General features: G+C 38.6%; 1 protein-coding gene across 1 annotated transcript in view; it reads right to left on the reverse strand.

The window, feature by feature from the left end:
* Nucleotides 1-16,835, reverse strand: part of magi1a (membrane associated guanylate kinase, WW and PDZ domain containing 1a) — a 75,114-nt gene that overhangs the window by 19,649 nt on the left and 38,630 nt on the right. The window contains 9 exon segments of the mRNA XM_051901968.1: nucleotides 583-768; nucleotides 889-1,008; nucleotides 1,505-1,608; nucleotides 2,376-2,433; nucleotides 4,562-4,597; nucleotides 5,600-5,682; nucleotides 6,407-6,593; nucleotides 8,158-8,346; nucleotides 8,861-8,980. Coding sequence (XP_051757928.1) covers nucleotides 583-768; nucleotides 889-1,008; nucleotides 1,505-1,608; nucleotides 2,376-2,433; nucleotides 4,562-4,597; nucleotides 5,600-5,682; nucleotides 6,407-6,593; nucleotides 8,158-8,346; nucleotides 8,861-8,980 — 1,083 coding nt within the window.

Here is a 16,835-nt window from a genome sequence, read left to right on the forward strand (position 1 = left end):
TTTATTTTTTATTTTTTTTTATTTTATGGTTTTAGCTGTAGTTTCAGTTGGCTATAATAACCCTGACCTGACCATCACAACGAACTCTATTATGTGACGTCTGATTCATCAACAAATAGTTCATTTTGAACCATTAACTTCTTTGCAAACTCTGTTTTGGTGGTTCGGCAGATATGCTGAATCAAACGCAGACGGATGCTTGACACAATGTGCTTCAGTGCAAGTCCTCTGCTCTTGAGACATCATTCAGGATGAGTTACAGAAGAAAGAGACGCTTCACAGAGGCGATTAGCTAGTATGAAAGGCAAACACACAAATAAAAAACAGCATATCCTAACCAGACATGATTGTCTGCCCACATTTAACACAAAAACACTGCATGATGCACCAATCAAGACACCTTCACTTTTTCCTTGAGGAATTTGTCATATGATATCCAGTGTTTGTGAATCACGCTTTCACGTGTGATTTTTAATAAATAAGGGCAAACCCCAGATGAACATGTAAGAGAGAGCTACTCTTGCTTCTCATTATCGTATCATGTCTGGTTAGGAGGCAAAAGATTTCCTTGGAGGTTCGGACCTGTTTCCATCTTTCCGTCCACAGCGGCCGGTCCGTCCAGCACCAGACTCTTGATCTGTAAGAACTCGTCCGGCTCGTCCCCGCCGACCACAGTGAAGCCAAAGCCTCGCCTGCTCTTCAGCAGCTTAGTGCTTATGAACGTGCCCTTCAGTTCGGCGGGATTACGGGTGAAGAACGGCTTTCCTCCTGCACACACACAGGTACATTAAGAGATTTATTATTCAATTATGCAATTAAACGTCAGCTGATTTAGTCAGGTTGGGTCCATAACGTGCATATGAATGGTAATGAAGGTGAGTGTCTCACGTTTGGGCCCGGGGGCCTGAGGAGCTGACGGACAGCTCTGAGGGTCTCTGTACGTCTCCAGATGACTGGGCACATAAGAGCCGATGGCGGCTCCAGCAGACGAGTGCTCCTCGATCCATTCTGACAGAACAAAACCACACAGACAACACAGAGAGATCAGACTGACACAAATATGATGACAATAAAAATCAGGCGTTTCTCTTTGAACAACTATAAAATCATCAAAATGTATCACAAGGAGAGGAACCATTTCTATTCTTGATAATAAAACCACCAAAATAAAATTCCTACATCGTATATCAGTATTTCAGTATTGGAACAATGGCAGCATTCAGAGATGCTTCAGTGGACACACCACTGCCGTTCTGCTTATTTAGATTATGATTTAGTGATTTAGAGTCTTGTCAGGTCATTTGATATATGTTAGCATGTCTAAATTCATGTAAAGGATGGTGTTACAATTTCTTACTCATGCTCACTGTGCAAATGAACACTACATGAGTATCAGAATACTTCAGTATGTTGAGTTTTCAGTATTAAACTTCAGTAAGTGTTCCAATGTGTTACAGTACATTAAACGAGAAGATAAAGCACACAGACAGATGGAGAGACGCACCTCTGATGTAGCGACCGCCTTCAGGCGACTGCTGCGCGTCCAGCTGCTTCTTACGCCGGGCCTCCAGAAGAGGGTTCTCGTACTGAGTCTTACGGTTAATATGACTGAGAGAGAGAGATCATGTTTCAGAAATACTGAAGACTAGTACACCTTCTGCTGATTCTTATCGCTCTGACAATGATTCTGCTTTGATTCTTTATTCTAAATGTTACAATGCATGATGTCATCTGAAATTTGTCCATGATCCGAAGCGTTTTGTTATTGAACGACTCATACAAACAAAGCCTAAATTTAAGATTTACATATTTAAAATTGCATGTAAAATTTCCATCCATTTGGATTACAGTTTTAACAAACCAATAAACCTAACGTGATGCAAATTTGTCAGTCACACATAAATGAAACCGATAAGAAACGGGTATGAATTCTGCAAATAATCATATTTATTTATTCAATTTGCTTAGAATCAGCATGAATCTGTTCATTGTGAACAGTTAAAAAGTATGAACATGTTTATATACGGCTAGCTGTGGAATATTCAGTTAGTTACAATGAAAAAAATAGGATTTATTGATGATAAACATATAAAGCGAACACATTCACAGATTATTAGCACAGAAATATGACCCGTTTCATTTATGTATGACCGACAAATATGCAATCACATTAACTTTAATAGTTTATGTAAAAACTATGTGATCCAAACGGATAGAGAAGTTTTTATGCAATTTAACTTAACTTTCGTGCAGTAAGTGTTTTCAGTAATGTGTCCAAGCACATGAAGTTCACAGCAGAGTCGAACACTCTACATTCACACACACAAACACTGGGTGACCAGTGCGCTGAACTGAGCGGGGGATTGGACACTTACTCAACATAGTAGACTCCGTACACAGGGTCATCGATCTTCTCCCAGCCGGGCGGCAGTTCTGAGACAGAGAGAGAGACAAACACATGAGAGATGATTCTGTGTGCTGTGATGAACGCAGCGCTCTCAACAAACGCTTTCAATGATCACTGGATGAGGAAATCACTTTATAGAGAAAAGGTCATTTGCAGCCAATTCTAAAATTCCCTGTGTTGTTCTGCCAGCTAGATGTATGTTCGACAGGAAACATGAGTCTGTGAAAACAGTCATGCATCCCATTATACAGTCAAACCGAAATGTATTCAGACACCTTGAACATTTCATTCATTAATACAGTTTATTCACTATGGCTTAAAAAATGGTAATAAAATAAAACAAGATCTCAGAGTTAAACTGTGTCAGAAAAAAATAACAGATAACACTTAAACAAAACATGGTCAGGTCAAAGCATCTGAATAATTTTTGGTTCCAAATTTGTATCAATTTTACTGGTAGTCCACTGTATGAAGAATTTTTGGGTATAATATGTCACAGTTTACTTTATTTTGCTATCCTTACTTACATAAATAAACTATAGTGTCCTGAACCCACTAGTAAAAATATATCAAAAATTATATCTAGTGTCTGAATAATTTTTGGTTTGACTGTAAGTAGAAACAAGTATTTGTATCTACCTTATTATAAAGTATCATATGTGGTCAAAACTCGTTTGATTTGAGTGGGCGGCTGTAAGTTACAGATCTGCTGTGACATCACATCCAAGTGGCATTTTGGGAGATGGAGCGGCCTGAATATGAGTAAAGACACGGGCTGCATCCAAACTCACATACTTCTCTACTATATACAGTAGTAGGCAAAAAACAGTATGTGACAGTAGTATGTCTGAATTCACAGCGCTCATGAAACAATAGGCGAAAAGTAGCTGGATGATCTACTTCTTCCAGTGAGATTCTGAAGCGTGCATCTGATGGACACTTTACTATCCCATGAGGCCACAGGAGAGGATTCATGAATGACAGTGAAGCGACAACTGACGCCGGTAGGTATTTCCTTTATTTTACTTTAATTACAGGTTAGATTACACATACACGCATATTAGCAAATTACAGACCCATTTCAAATCTTCCATTTATGTCTAAAATAGCAGAAAAAGTTGTGTTGGCCCAATTGTGCTGCTCCTTGCAAAAAAAAAAAAAAAAAAAAAGATATCTATGAACAATTTCAGTCAGGATTCAGGCCCCATCATAACACAGAAACTACGCTCGTTAAAATTACAAATGACTTCTAGCTTCTGACTAAGTTTTACTTGATCTCAGTGCTGCGTTCGACACTATAGATCATAAAATACTCTTAGATCGACTACAAAATTACACCAGTATTCAGGGACAGGCATTAAGGTGGTTTAGATCAGATCGTCACCATTTTGTCTATTTAAACGGGGGAAAATCTAAGATAACGATAGTAAATTATGGAGTGCCACAAGGATCTGTGTTAGGCCCTCTGCTATTTTCAATATACGTGCTGCCACTTGGTGATATTATAAGAAAACATGGAATTAGTTTCCACTGCTGTGCTGATGATACTCACCTAGATATTTCAACACGATCAGATGAAATCTCTAAATTATCCAAGTTGGCAGAGTGTGTTAAAGATATAAAACATTGGATGACCAGTAACTTTCTTCTTTTAAATTCAGATCAGACTGAGGTATTAATTATTGGACCAAAAACCTGTACACAGAATCTCTCAGACTACAATCTGCATTTAGAAGGATGTTCTGTTACTCCATCCTCGACAGTTAAAGACCTGGGTGTTATATTAGACAGCAACTGGTCCTTTATAATAAATGTGAATTGAATTAAATTTTTATGAGTATTTTGAATAAAAGTACAAGAGGATAAACAGCAAAGGCATTTCCGCTTCAGGTTAGTGGAGGTCACTATATCACATCATTTTCTTATGAATGTTAATATGTTAGAAAATCCAAGTTAAACAATATCATAATAATATCATACACATCATGCACAATGATTCACACACACACACTGACACACACACTCAGCTTGCACACTTGGACACAAACACACTCAGACAGACAGACACACACTTACACATGCAGAGAGACTCATACAGTCATGCTAACGATGTTTTAATGCTCAAACCTGGCACAGGTGAGAAGAGAGACGTACCGAGATCAGTGTCCAGCTCTTCTGTGTGTACACCCTCTTCTCCAGAAGAAGAAAAACACACACGAAAACACACAAGTATGAATATTTGATGAATATCATATTGGCAGAATGACAAGTGCAGCATTATGCCATGTAGTAAAAGTGTATTCAGAAGATTTAATTTAGGTTTTACCATATTTTTACCATATTTGAGAGCTCTATGTGTGTTCACTGATCAGTGTTTATATGTGAATAAAAGCCTAAACTAAATCTGTTCATCATATAAAGTGATTGTATCTCTTCAAGAGATTTGGATTAAACTGCTTCATCCATATGGATTTATTTTACCATCTGTTTATAAACTTTTTAAGCATCAGAGTTATGGGAATATAGATTTTCAATGGAGGGACAGAAATCTCTCATATTTCATTAGAAATATCTTCATTTGTGTTTCAAAGAGGAACAGAAGTCTTATGGGTTTTGAGTGACATGAGGGAGAGTAAATGATGACAGAAATTACATTTTTGGGTGAACTATCCCTTTAAGGCTTGTTTAGAATTTTTTTTTCCTCATAATATTCAGATTTTGATGAAAACGATCTAAAGCTCTGTGAAATGGCAGCTTCCTCCTGACAATAAAGCGAGAGCTGGGCAGCAGGTCAGGCTGAGGATGAAGGACGCCCTCTGCTGGTCAGACTGCTGTCTGTCTCTCTGCTGCAGGGATTCACTCGCCTCGAGCCCAAACAGCTTTAAAGAGGTCGGGCACTTGAACAATTCTGGTGCCGATACTAGCGTATGGATGAGTAAGCCTGGAAAATCCATTCCTCAAGCTCTGTCCATGCAGAGAACATGCAGACCTTGCTAAACACAGGCCTTACGTTATTTAGCCAGGTATAGAGTAGCTTTAAAAACATCAGATTATACGCACACACATACAGTGTGCTGAAGTACGCATTATGGCATCCGTACAGTGGCAGAATGAACAGAACTAGTTGAGCTTGTAAGTGTGCACTAACTAGTACACAGGCCTGATGAACTGCATGATTAGTGTTGGTCTTACCATCATCTTCACAGTCCTCCAGAGGTTTGGGCGGTTTGTCCTGACATCGAGGGTCCATCCATGAGGTTGTCTTTGTGTTGTGGCTATAAAACAACAGCATTACATTTAGATTCTGATTCTGTCAAACACATTAATGGTGACACTATTAGCCACTACACCATCATCAGACGTGTTCATCTAGATCAAATGTGTGTGTGAATGATCTTGTACCATCACAATACCATGGTTTTCTCTCGGACTACCATTTCAGCTACATGAATATCAGTATTACAGTATATAGCTATATGAATCATGGTATTACCTGCTAAAAAAAAACTTAGCTTAATCCAGCTTAGACCAGCTATGTCCATTTTAAACCAGCAAAGACCAGCTATGTCTATCTTAAGATCATCTATGTCCACCTTAAACCAGCTATGTCCATCTTAAGCTAGCTAAGACCAGCTATGTCCATCTTAAGATCATCTATGTCCACCTTAAACCAGCTATTTCCATTTTAAGACCAGCTATGTCCATCTTAAACCAGCTATGTCCATCTTAAGACCAGCTATGTCCATCTTAAACCAGCTATGTCCATCTTAAGACCAGCTATGTCCATCTTAAGACCAGCTATGTCCATCTTAAACCAGCTATGTCCATCTTAAGACCAGCTATGTCCATCTTAAACCAGCTATGTCCATCTTAAGACCAGCTATGTCCATCTTAAGACCAGCTATGTCCATCTTAAACCAGCTATGTCCATCTTAAGACCAGCTATGTCCATCTTAAGACCAGCTATGTGTCAGAAGTGTGTTGCTCCGTGGCTCTTACTCGATGAAGTAAATCTCTCCGTTCTCCGTGTAGGCCGTCTCCCAGTTGTCCGGCAGCGGTCCGAGCGGGTCCTGGTCCGGAGGGAGTCCCGGGTGTTTGGACGTGGGCGACGCAGCCATGTTGTTCAGCACGTAGGTGGGGGCATTTTCTCGCACCACGCCGTGTGTGTCCGGCCGGCTGGAGTCTCCTGTGCACAGCAGGGGAGAGGGGAAGAGACTACGAGCTAAGAACTCTGGGTAAAATACAGGAGGAGGCGGGAAGAGACAAAAAAACGTTTATGCTTCCATATAAGAGAAGAGTCACAAACACACACACACACAAACACACAAACAAACACACACACACACACACACACACAGTAAAACAGTCATTTCTTTCAATCAGATTGAACTATTTTACTGTTCAATACTGAATGAAATAATGGTACATTTATAATCAACATTTATTTAATCTGCTCTCTTGGCTGGATTTGTTTTTTTGGTCGCAATGCATTCTGGGATGGCCTTCAGACCTCCCCGATGACAGCCACTCACTAGGTTTGGAAATAAAGCCTCTCTCTCTCTCTCTCTCTCTCTCTCTCTCTCTCTCTCTCTCTCTCTCTCTCATACGTGTCCAGCTGAGACGGCTTCAGCGAGCGAGACGTGGACAGAACGCTAATACGGCCACAGTGTGTTACAGACGGACACCAGCAGTGAATGAACTGACAGTGCTCTCTGTGACAGCGGAGGTAACAACAGTAATCAAGGCTGCTAGAGCTTTAAAACACAAATATCTGCAGTCACAGCTGTTAAATCATAAATAAAGTGTTCAGGCCGAGTGACAGCAGACGTCAAACACCCATTCCTCATATTAATGAATTCTGTAGAAGTATTGTTGATTGTTGGTTCATGTTACCTAATGTAGTTAATCTTATTGTACATTGTTACAGCTTAATATTTTTATAAAACCATTACTATACACCTTATAGCTTAAATCATATTTTTACATGCATACATACACTCAGGGCCTAAAACTAACTTTTTGCCACACCTGCCAATGGCTGGTGACTTCAGAAAATTTACCGGCCCAAACTATTTTTTACCAGCCATGAAACAAAAACAGGCAGTCATGAGCCCAATATTTTAGATAAAATTCACAATCCTCTATTCCAATTTCAAACCACAGCTAAAACTACTAGCTTAATTAATATAATTTTAAGAGCCTACATTATTAAAGACAAGTAAACAGTCAGTAAAAAAAAAAAAAAAAAAAAAGAACAAATAATCAAATTACAAGCAATAGCACAAATAAATATAATACAACAAAGATACAAATAAACAGTGCTCTTCATGCAGGTCTGACAGCAGTTTTCAGGTACAGAAATGTAATAAAGTAGTCTAATCAAATAAATAACACTGCAAGAACAGTGAGTGATTTTTTCCATTTGTTGTTTGGTTGACATTAAAAACACAGACAACAGCAGGATTATTAGGACGCTGTCACTTTAAGAGCGAATGAACTGAACTGAAGACATAACAGACTGTGTTTACTAAGATACTCACTGAGATGGGCAGTTTTTGACAATTTTGTGTGAATTTGTCCGTTCAAGCACAGGAAGGCATGAAGAGAGCTCAAACACATTTTTCAGTGCACACTCATGCTCACTCACATGCACACGCACCCTGTGCACACACACACTCGCACTCATGCATTCTCTCTCACACACATAATCTCTCACACTCTCACACACACACACACACACACACACACACCTGTAAATGTGTTGTTCATGTCTGCGCTGCTGTCTGCATCCTCCTGCAGCTCTGTCTGCACTACTCCTGCATGCTGCATGCGATCGCAGGACTTCTGGGAACCAGTGAATCTGTCTCGCAAAGCATCGTGGGTAATCAGTGTCCTACTGAGAGGCTGGTTGGGCGGCTTGGGTGTCCCATAATAGTTACCTAGACAACCAGAAACCCATTAGCATGCTTGAAAAGAAAGAGGGACAGAAAGTACTGCAGTGTGTGAGAGAGAGATTTGTAAAACAAAAACACACACACACACACACACACACACACACTCTCAGTCCAATCCAGAAACACAGCAGAGGCATGTGGGCTTTCCTCTAAAACTGACGCTAGAGAATATATTAGTTTTTTATAGTTTGCACACACATCTCTGTATGTTTGTCTACACACTGTAACAGACATGGACTACAAGCCACAAATACTATACACTGGACACTGACACATCTCTTTTCAATGTAGTGAATCATTTTTTGTTTCAATGCATGTCATATTGCTTATGGTTGCATGGTAATACCATTTTTGGGCATGTGCTATGTTATTACCATGGCATATGAATATGACAATTATTCTGTAAGATGACATCAAAGTGCCCTGGCATTACCATCACCATAACTGCATGATATGACTGGATCTACTGATGCTGAGGACACTGAAATCACTGACACACCATCATACGTCCCGATCTCTAACAGCGCTCCACGCCGATCCAGCTCCAGAAAATCCTCCTCAGACAGGAAGTTGTAATGCACACCATGAAGCTCGCCGTCTCGAGGGCGACGGGTCGTACCTGCAAGAGTAAGAAACACAAGAACTCCAGTCAAATCACCAACTCAGAAGAACTCAGAAGAACTTTGGCTGCTGTTATATATTGCGTTCCTTTGCACAGAGCCTTGCTGAGACGACGACAGCATTTCACAGAGTGACAAACGCTGCTAGAGGCACGGTCTGACCCCTTCACAATCATACATTGACTTGAAGCTGATGGAAGCCTGTGGAATATTTCAAAATTGGAATATGGCATAAAACATTTGCAAATAAAGCAGCGTTACCCTCCCATGTGTTCAAGAGAACAAAATCATCACTTCCTGAGAATTTGGTGCAAAATATCAGTAATAAAAATGTAAGTTTCTGCAATCAGGCTCTTTTTTCCTCCATCATAAATAAGTTTGTCTAAGAGCGTCAGACGAAACACAAACACTATCATGTGATCTTGCGTTCAGATGCTGGTGTTTGGGAACACAATCGTGTGAGACGCTTCTGGAGGGAATTAAACCAAATCATTCTGATGACAGACTGTGACTGTTTCAGAACCACCAAACCAACATTTGAGATTCTGCGATGTGATTGGTCCACTGGTTAGTCCAGTTATCCAACCACAGCCTCTGATGAGGCAAAGTCACGTGAGGGTTTGAGGGATTTATTCAGTAAATGTGTTTCCATCGTAGTTTAGGATGATTTTTGTGTAGATTTTTAATATTTATTCACATCTTGGCATTTCCATCCAGCTTCTTTTTTTGTGATAACCCAAAATTTGCCAAAAAAACAGCTACAGTGACTCCATGCTGTAAACGAGGTGATCTTACAGACGGTTCTGGTTGATGGTGTTCAGAGAGTTTGACTTCCAGTACGTAATTAGATAAAAAAAAAAAAATTAAAAAAAAGATTCTGAAATTACACTACTTAACTTAAGGGACAACAAAGCTACAACACCGCTGCAATGAAGCAATGAACAAAAACATTCATTTTGTTGGTGGATTGTAGGAAATACCACAGCTGTGTGTAAATCAAACACGTTATTTTGTGTGTGGTTAAATACTTCATAACATATAAAAGTAGTTACTATTGATGAATATATAAAAACTTCATTGTTTATTGATACATAATCCTATTTAGACCTCAAGGGTCAACAAGACAAGCAAAATCAATGAAAAGACAAACAATGCTCTGTCTAAGGCCAGGTTCATATTTCATACTGTACAAGGACACAAATGCAGACTTCATCACGGCTGAATATACTCTTGTGTTGGTCTGGCAGTAACAAACCCCAGAATTCAATGGAGTGATAGAGTTACATTACATTCAGACATTATGATTCACTTCAACTAACTTCCTTCAAGATTCTCTTCAGTCTGTGGTATCATGACAGCAGTTGAGCTGAAAGATGTTTGTGCAAATGTCCACTACAGCGGGCAGACACATTCAAGAGTGCAACAACACACCAGACCGAACCTCCACAGCTGCGTTCATGTGCTTCATAGAGTATGTTTCAGGAATAACATTCAGTACGGCAATGATTCCTGTTACAGTTACAGTACACATCACTCCTGAGGCTTTACTGAGAATCTGAAGCATCAATCCTCATCATCAAACACATGGTAAAGTCTTGTAGATTATGACTTCACGATAGAAACTGTCCACTGATTTATCTAAAAATCATTTATAACTGCACTTTTAAACCTATTGCATCACTACAAGAACGGTGTGGGGTTAGAAGTGTTTCACACACAAAGACATTTCTAGCTGTGAGATGAGCACACAGATACACAAATATCTAGACTCCACCCACCACCGATCAGAAAACAGCCACATTATGCTGACCAATCATGGCACATTCTAGCTTCAACTAATCATGTGGTTCAGGGTGAGAACAGGGTTGATATAACCCACAGCAAAGTTCTTTTTCATTCTTCACATAGGGGCAAAAAATAGTTTAAATTACTTTTGCAATACACTGTTAGCGCACATCCAGACACCGCACACATTCAGATGAATATGTGCTGCGCGCTTCCCTCTCAATAGCAAAATAAACACACAACAAAAATGACAACACCCCAGCATCCTGTGCTGAAGGCTTTCTTCACATGCAGTACATTCTCATGCCACTATAGCTTTAATTCATGTTTTACCTTATGCAGTTTAAAGATAAATTAATAATAAGTTTCACATATTTCATTACCCATGATTCTTGAGCAAGGCCAACCAGTGTTTCCCTCTGCTGGACAAAAACATAAAACTATAGTCAAAGGAAGCTGGATGTTAACTGCAGTTAAGATAGTAACATGAAGAAAAACAAGAAAACTAAATACATCTAATGTGTGTGCTTTACAGGCCAATGAAATCAAAATATGACAAAGTTATGCAATGATATTATTAGTGTTATTACTTTCTTATACACACACCAGTTTGTGATTGACTTGAAAACACCCCAAAATAAACCTGCATATAACTGTCATTACTGTACGGCCGGTCTCTGCTTAGATATTTGTGTTCATATGTGTAAAGAAATAAGAGCCAGTGAAACTGAAGGTGTAAACTTTCACAAGACATTCCCACTGAAGCAACATTCAGTATTAATACTCAAAATGTTCACAATATCATAAACATATCTTAACATACTATACCAGCTGAAGTGTCACAATACCATGAAGTATGGTGTTAATTGACAAAATGAACAAAATTTTCATATATATATATAACAGACCAGACTGAAATTAAATCAGTGTAAACAAATTCCATCTGGCACAGAAGCTGCATATGAAGCGGCATTTAGATGTGCTATTAACGCATTTACACTCCAAATACGACTGCATAAATAATGTTACGAGATTAATATTTTAAATATAAAATTCTGAATACAGACATATGAAATGTTGCAAACATTTTTAATAATATGTCTACTGAACCACCAGTAGGTGTCAGCAAGTCTTAATGATTGAGTCACTGAATCATTTATTCAACCGATTCGTTCAAAACAGCGGATACATTCAGGAACAGTGAATCATTGATTCGCCTGATCAGTTCAAAAACACAGAATCGTTCAGAAACGAAACATTGCTGTGTCTTGCTCGGAGAAGCACAACCGTTCTGCTTTGTTGAGAACTATTTTTATTGGTGAAATAGAGAGAAAACATCAATATTGACAATGTTGTGTCTAAAAAGACATTTAATATTAACGTTTTGTTATCAAACTGTTGTATAAAATCACATTTGCAATCGTGTTGATATTAGGAAAAACAGCACTCTTGCTCGTGTCATACTGCTGAACACAAGAACTCATACAGGAGCATTTTTTGTCCTCATATCTTGAAATTTCAAGACTCTGACTGGAGGACAGTATGTAGGCTATATTAAAACATATAATTCATTTATAATGTTAAATCACACTATAAGGACTGATATGACTGATAAGAATAGAGTACGAATGCTGCTTTGTTGATGAATAGAATTGTTCACCTTCACAAAGATGATTCCAGAAATGAATCATTACATCTGATCCAGAAGCAGTCAAATGATCAACAGATGAACTTTCGAGAACACTTTCTTATATAAAGAAATTGTGATGTTGAAAAGTGATGTTTGAGCTGCTTATTTTTTAAAGCTTTTCAGTCCCTTTCTCCTGATAAACTGCAGCGAGAATGATGATGTGCAGCAGCGTCTCACTGCAAAAGTGTCGGGAAACACTCAACGAACTCTGAATTTACACAGCATTCACTACATCGAGAACAGCAGCGGCACTCAAAACACTCTCTTGTAATGTTTTTGCAGACATACATGTTCAAATGAATGTTTTAAATAGTGTACCTGCCACACATACAACATTACAGTACTACTGTATTGATGTTACTACCGTAAAAAAAAAATACAGTGGCATCAGCAGTATTTTGAAGCTTTAGTATCACGATAGCACCGGTATACTGTGCAACCCTACAGGAGTGCTCGAGACAGCAGATCACACATCTGATCTCAATAAATCATCAGTGTCTCAGTCTTACAAGCTTTGACTCAAATGTTGATAATCCCTTAAACTCTTCAATGTGTTTGTGTGGATTATATTAAAATTACTGCTCAGTTGAGTGTTTGTTGCTGTCAAACAATGGTGCAGTTTTGTTTTTTACAGAATGATGTGATTTCAGTGCCGTTGTCAGAATGAATGATTAAACGTTTGGTCATGGAAATTAGGTTTTGACTCATGGAGATTCATTGGTCAGAGTGAGTGTGAACCCTGAATTACTTTGCTTAGAGCACATACAGTGATTTTGCCTGTCTAGTTTGTCATAATAAAGATAAAATGAAACATGTTGATGTGTTGTATTAATGTATCTTGCGGTCAGCCTTCTGTCTGTCTGTTTTGTTCTACAGGCTCCTGTTTCTCGACCTCAAAAACCAACAACAAGCTCAAATGCAAATTCTCTGTCATTCAGCCTTCGGCAGGTCAGTGCGACGCCATGTGAAGATCCAAGTCGATCATCACGCGCCGGATGAGATTATAAACTAATAATCCTGGACATCATTCAAAGACCCTGAGTAATGATCCCACAGATCTGTGATCAATTTCATCATCATGTGAAAGAACAACAACATTTTGAAGAATGCCACATTCATTTAGACTGTAAAACCAGGGCAAATATCACAAACCAAAAGAGCCAAAAAACAAGCGATCAAGTCGAACTCTAATGTCTGATCATCTCTCTGTTAATGTAAACAGGCTGAAGCTCTGGTGTGCTGATACGTGAAACCTGCCGTCTGCCGGCTGTCGCTGCGGCTCATTGTCTGTCCGAACATCTGCTGCTCGTGAGCTCATAATGACGGCCGCGGCGTCTGTATCCGTCTCTGTTCAGCACTGACAGTTTCACTACAGTAACACAATCACACCCACAGAAGACTGAGAGAGTAAACAACAGTGACAATCATGCTTATTTTTTGATTGATTAAAATAAATGACACATGCAGTTATAAAATAACTTGAATGCAACTCTCTTACTGCTGTAAAATAAAACGCATTTTTATCATCGTCATATTAAATGGGTTGTGTGAATGTGACCTGAGACAACAGAAGTGGAGAGAGATTTTAAATAGACAAAATAATTGCAATATGTTTGTGGACATGCGTGGCAAGCGCTAGCATAAGTCTCTTCGATACGGTAACGAACAGATTCAGTTGTTTAAGGTCACCAGAGGTGTAAAGTATTTGAGTAAATGTAATTAGTTACTGTACTTAAGTATCTATTTGGCTACTTTGTATCAAAGATATTGGCAACTTTTACTCTCTACTTGACTACATTTTTGAACAAGTAAATGTACTTTTTACTCCACTACATTTGTGATGAGTAATGCAATTACACATTACATTTTGCATGGCAGCTAACTTTTTCTGCAGCAGTTTGTTTCTGATATAAAGAAGCGATATCGCCATCTAAGAGCATTGAAGGTACTATATCTTGTGCATTTTGCCTTTAAAGGTGCAATATGTAAGAATTTTGCAGTAAAATATCCAAAAACCACTAGGCCAGTGTTATATATTTTGTTCACTTGAGTACTTACAATATTCCAAATGTTTCCAACTATTTGTAAATCGTGAGAAAATAGTCATTTTAACCAAGGCTCCGGGACGTGTGAGGAGTCGCCTGTCAATTGCGTCATACCCGCGTTACCCTCGGTTTCCGGTTTTATTTTGTAGAAACCATGGAAACACCAAAGACACTTTAATATGTTTTAATCGATCTATCTTACTGCAGTGTGTAACAGTGTCTCACAGCAGACACCGTAACGTTATAACATCATTTTCAACACACTCAAATGTATCTAATATGATAAACAGAGCTGTGTTACCTCATACTCATGACCAGAAAAGCGGAAGCGGCGCCGGCGACTGTGTCATAATAAAAGTCTCGCTGCTCGTGAGGCGTGTGTTGCGCAATCGCTCCAGCGGCCTCGTTCAGCTCCCACAACACTCGGTCCTGCTCTGCTTCATACTACAGTAACGTTAATAATCATCCATGAACATGATTTCTGGGCGAGTCCTATCTCTATTATTTTCCACCGGCTGTGAGGTGAAGACCACATGTCCCAAGATTCTGCGCTCAAACTTGGCGTCATCAAGCTACACCTTTGTTTTGAATAGGCCTCTAGCGACCTCTAGCGGACACAATTTTTACATATTGCACCTTTAATCACCCAAAACTTGTCAACAAGGATACTTTACATGAATGTGAGTGCATTAGCAGGTAGTTGCTGATCGCAGGTGTTTGATTTATTAGATGAGGAAACGACTGCAGCTGGTGATGAGGCTCAAAACAGCACATACAGTAGACTTTGACTATTTAATTTTACTTAACATTGTTTTATTTAACCACTATATTGACAAGACTGTTTTGAAGGATATTGGTTTACTTATGGCCTTTCTGTACTCTTGAGCTCAACTGAGACTTGAGAGTTTGTAGACGTTTAAAAGGTTGTGTCGAACTTGATTTATTGCAACATTGAGGTGTTCAGTTTTATTTTGATTTTAGAAAATAAACATAATTTCTCATCTTACAAATCAATTGTTTCTTATTTTCACTGGCAGTCTCTCAGGACCAGTGCATCTCTGAGCCTACATTCAGCATGAGTAAAATACTTAAGGCCTGTTAAAATCAGATACTTTAAGACTTTTACTCAAGTCATATTGGAATTAGTTACTTGTAACTTGTAGTGGAGTCATTTTTGATGTAAGGTATTAGTACTTTTACTCAAGTATGCTTTTCAGGTACTCTTTAGACCTCTGAAGGTCACAGATGAGTGATCTGTACAGCAGAAACTTAACGAACTTTTCAAGCTCATTAGTCATTAGCAGATGTTGCAGTGTGTGACTGATGATGAACTACACTAAACAGTACAGTACACTTTTACAGTGCAGGTTTGTTACTTTCTGATGTTTTTCCAACAATAAAATGCATAGGAACATTAAAATGTACATTGTTTAGTTTCTTCCCCTTCAGTTCTGTTCAAACAACATCAATCAAATCAGTATGATTAAATCAATTAAAAAACAAAAATATTACTTCAATGAATTATCGCAACTATGACTAAGTTGCAATAATATTATTTATTAATTATTTTAAGTCATAATTTAGACCAAAAAATAATTTGCTTTTTTTAACTAATGGTTCTGAGTACTAATGTAAACATGATTTGTCTACTGCACTGTAACTTCTCCGATTTTCAACCATCTTTGTAATGTTACAGTGTTGATAGTATAAGTGAATGAACACTGTTCACTCGTTCTTCAGGTTACCTGGACCGAGAAATTCACGTTTATTTGTCAGCAAAAGTCCGCTGGATTATACTTCCGCATGTTTGTTTCCTGCTCACGGACAGTCGGATCCACAGAGGGTTATTAACAGAACAGATAATGTAAAGGTAAGGTTCATACTTTTTCTACTCTTTAAACAGCATTATGGTGAAGATGGATCACTATGGCAGCAGATTTCTAACCTGAACACAACGGCATTTTACTTCAGGCTGAACTAACAGAACGGCGGTTTCCTTACATTTTTTCCCTGAAGTTTTCATACCCATTTGGCTAAAGGGAAGACAATGGTCTTTTACCTGTTTTCTCTAATCAGGTAGCATCGCAATTCTACTATATTATACGCAGCCAAGCTTTATTGAATGCCCATTTTGCCAGCGGTGAAATATCTTCAAGTTTCTGTGTTCATACAGCTTGAGTTTGGTTTCAAGACATTGCTCTTCGATCTTGTTGCTCTTTGTTTGTTTGATGAGAGACTGGAGACAACAGATTGTTAAATCAGTCGGTACGGTTCACAAATCTGTGGGCACAAAATGAGGGAACCGTTTATGAATCCAGAAGTACAGTTTACAAT

This window comes from Ctenopharyngodon idella, chromosome 8 (assembly GCF_019924925.1).
Source record: "Ctenopharyngodon idella isolate HZGC_01 chromosome 8, HZGC01, whole genome shotgun sequence".
Classification (NCBI taxonomy): Eukaryota; Metazoa; Chordata; class Actinopteri; order Cypriniformes; family Xenocyprididae; genus Ctenopharyngodon; species Ctenopharyngodon idella.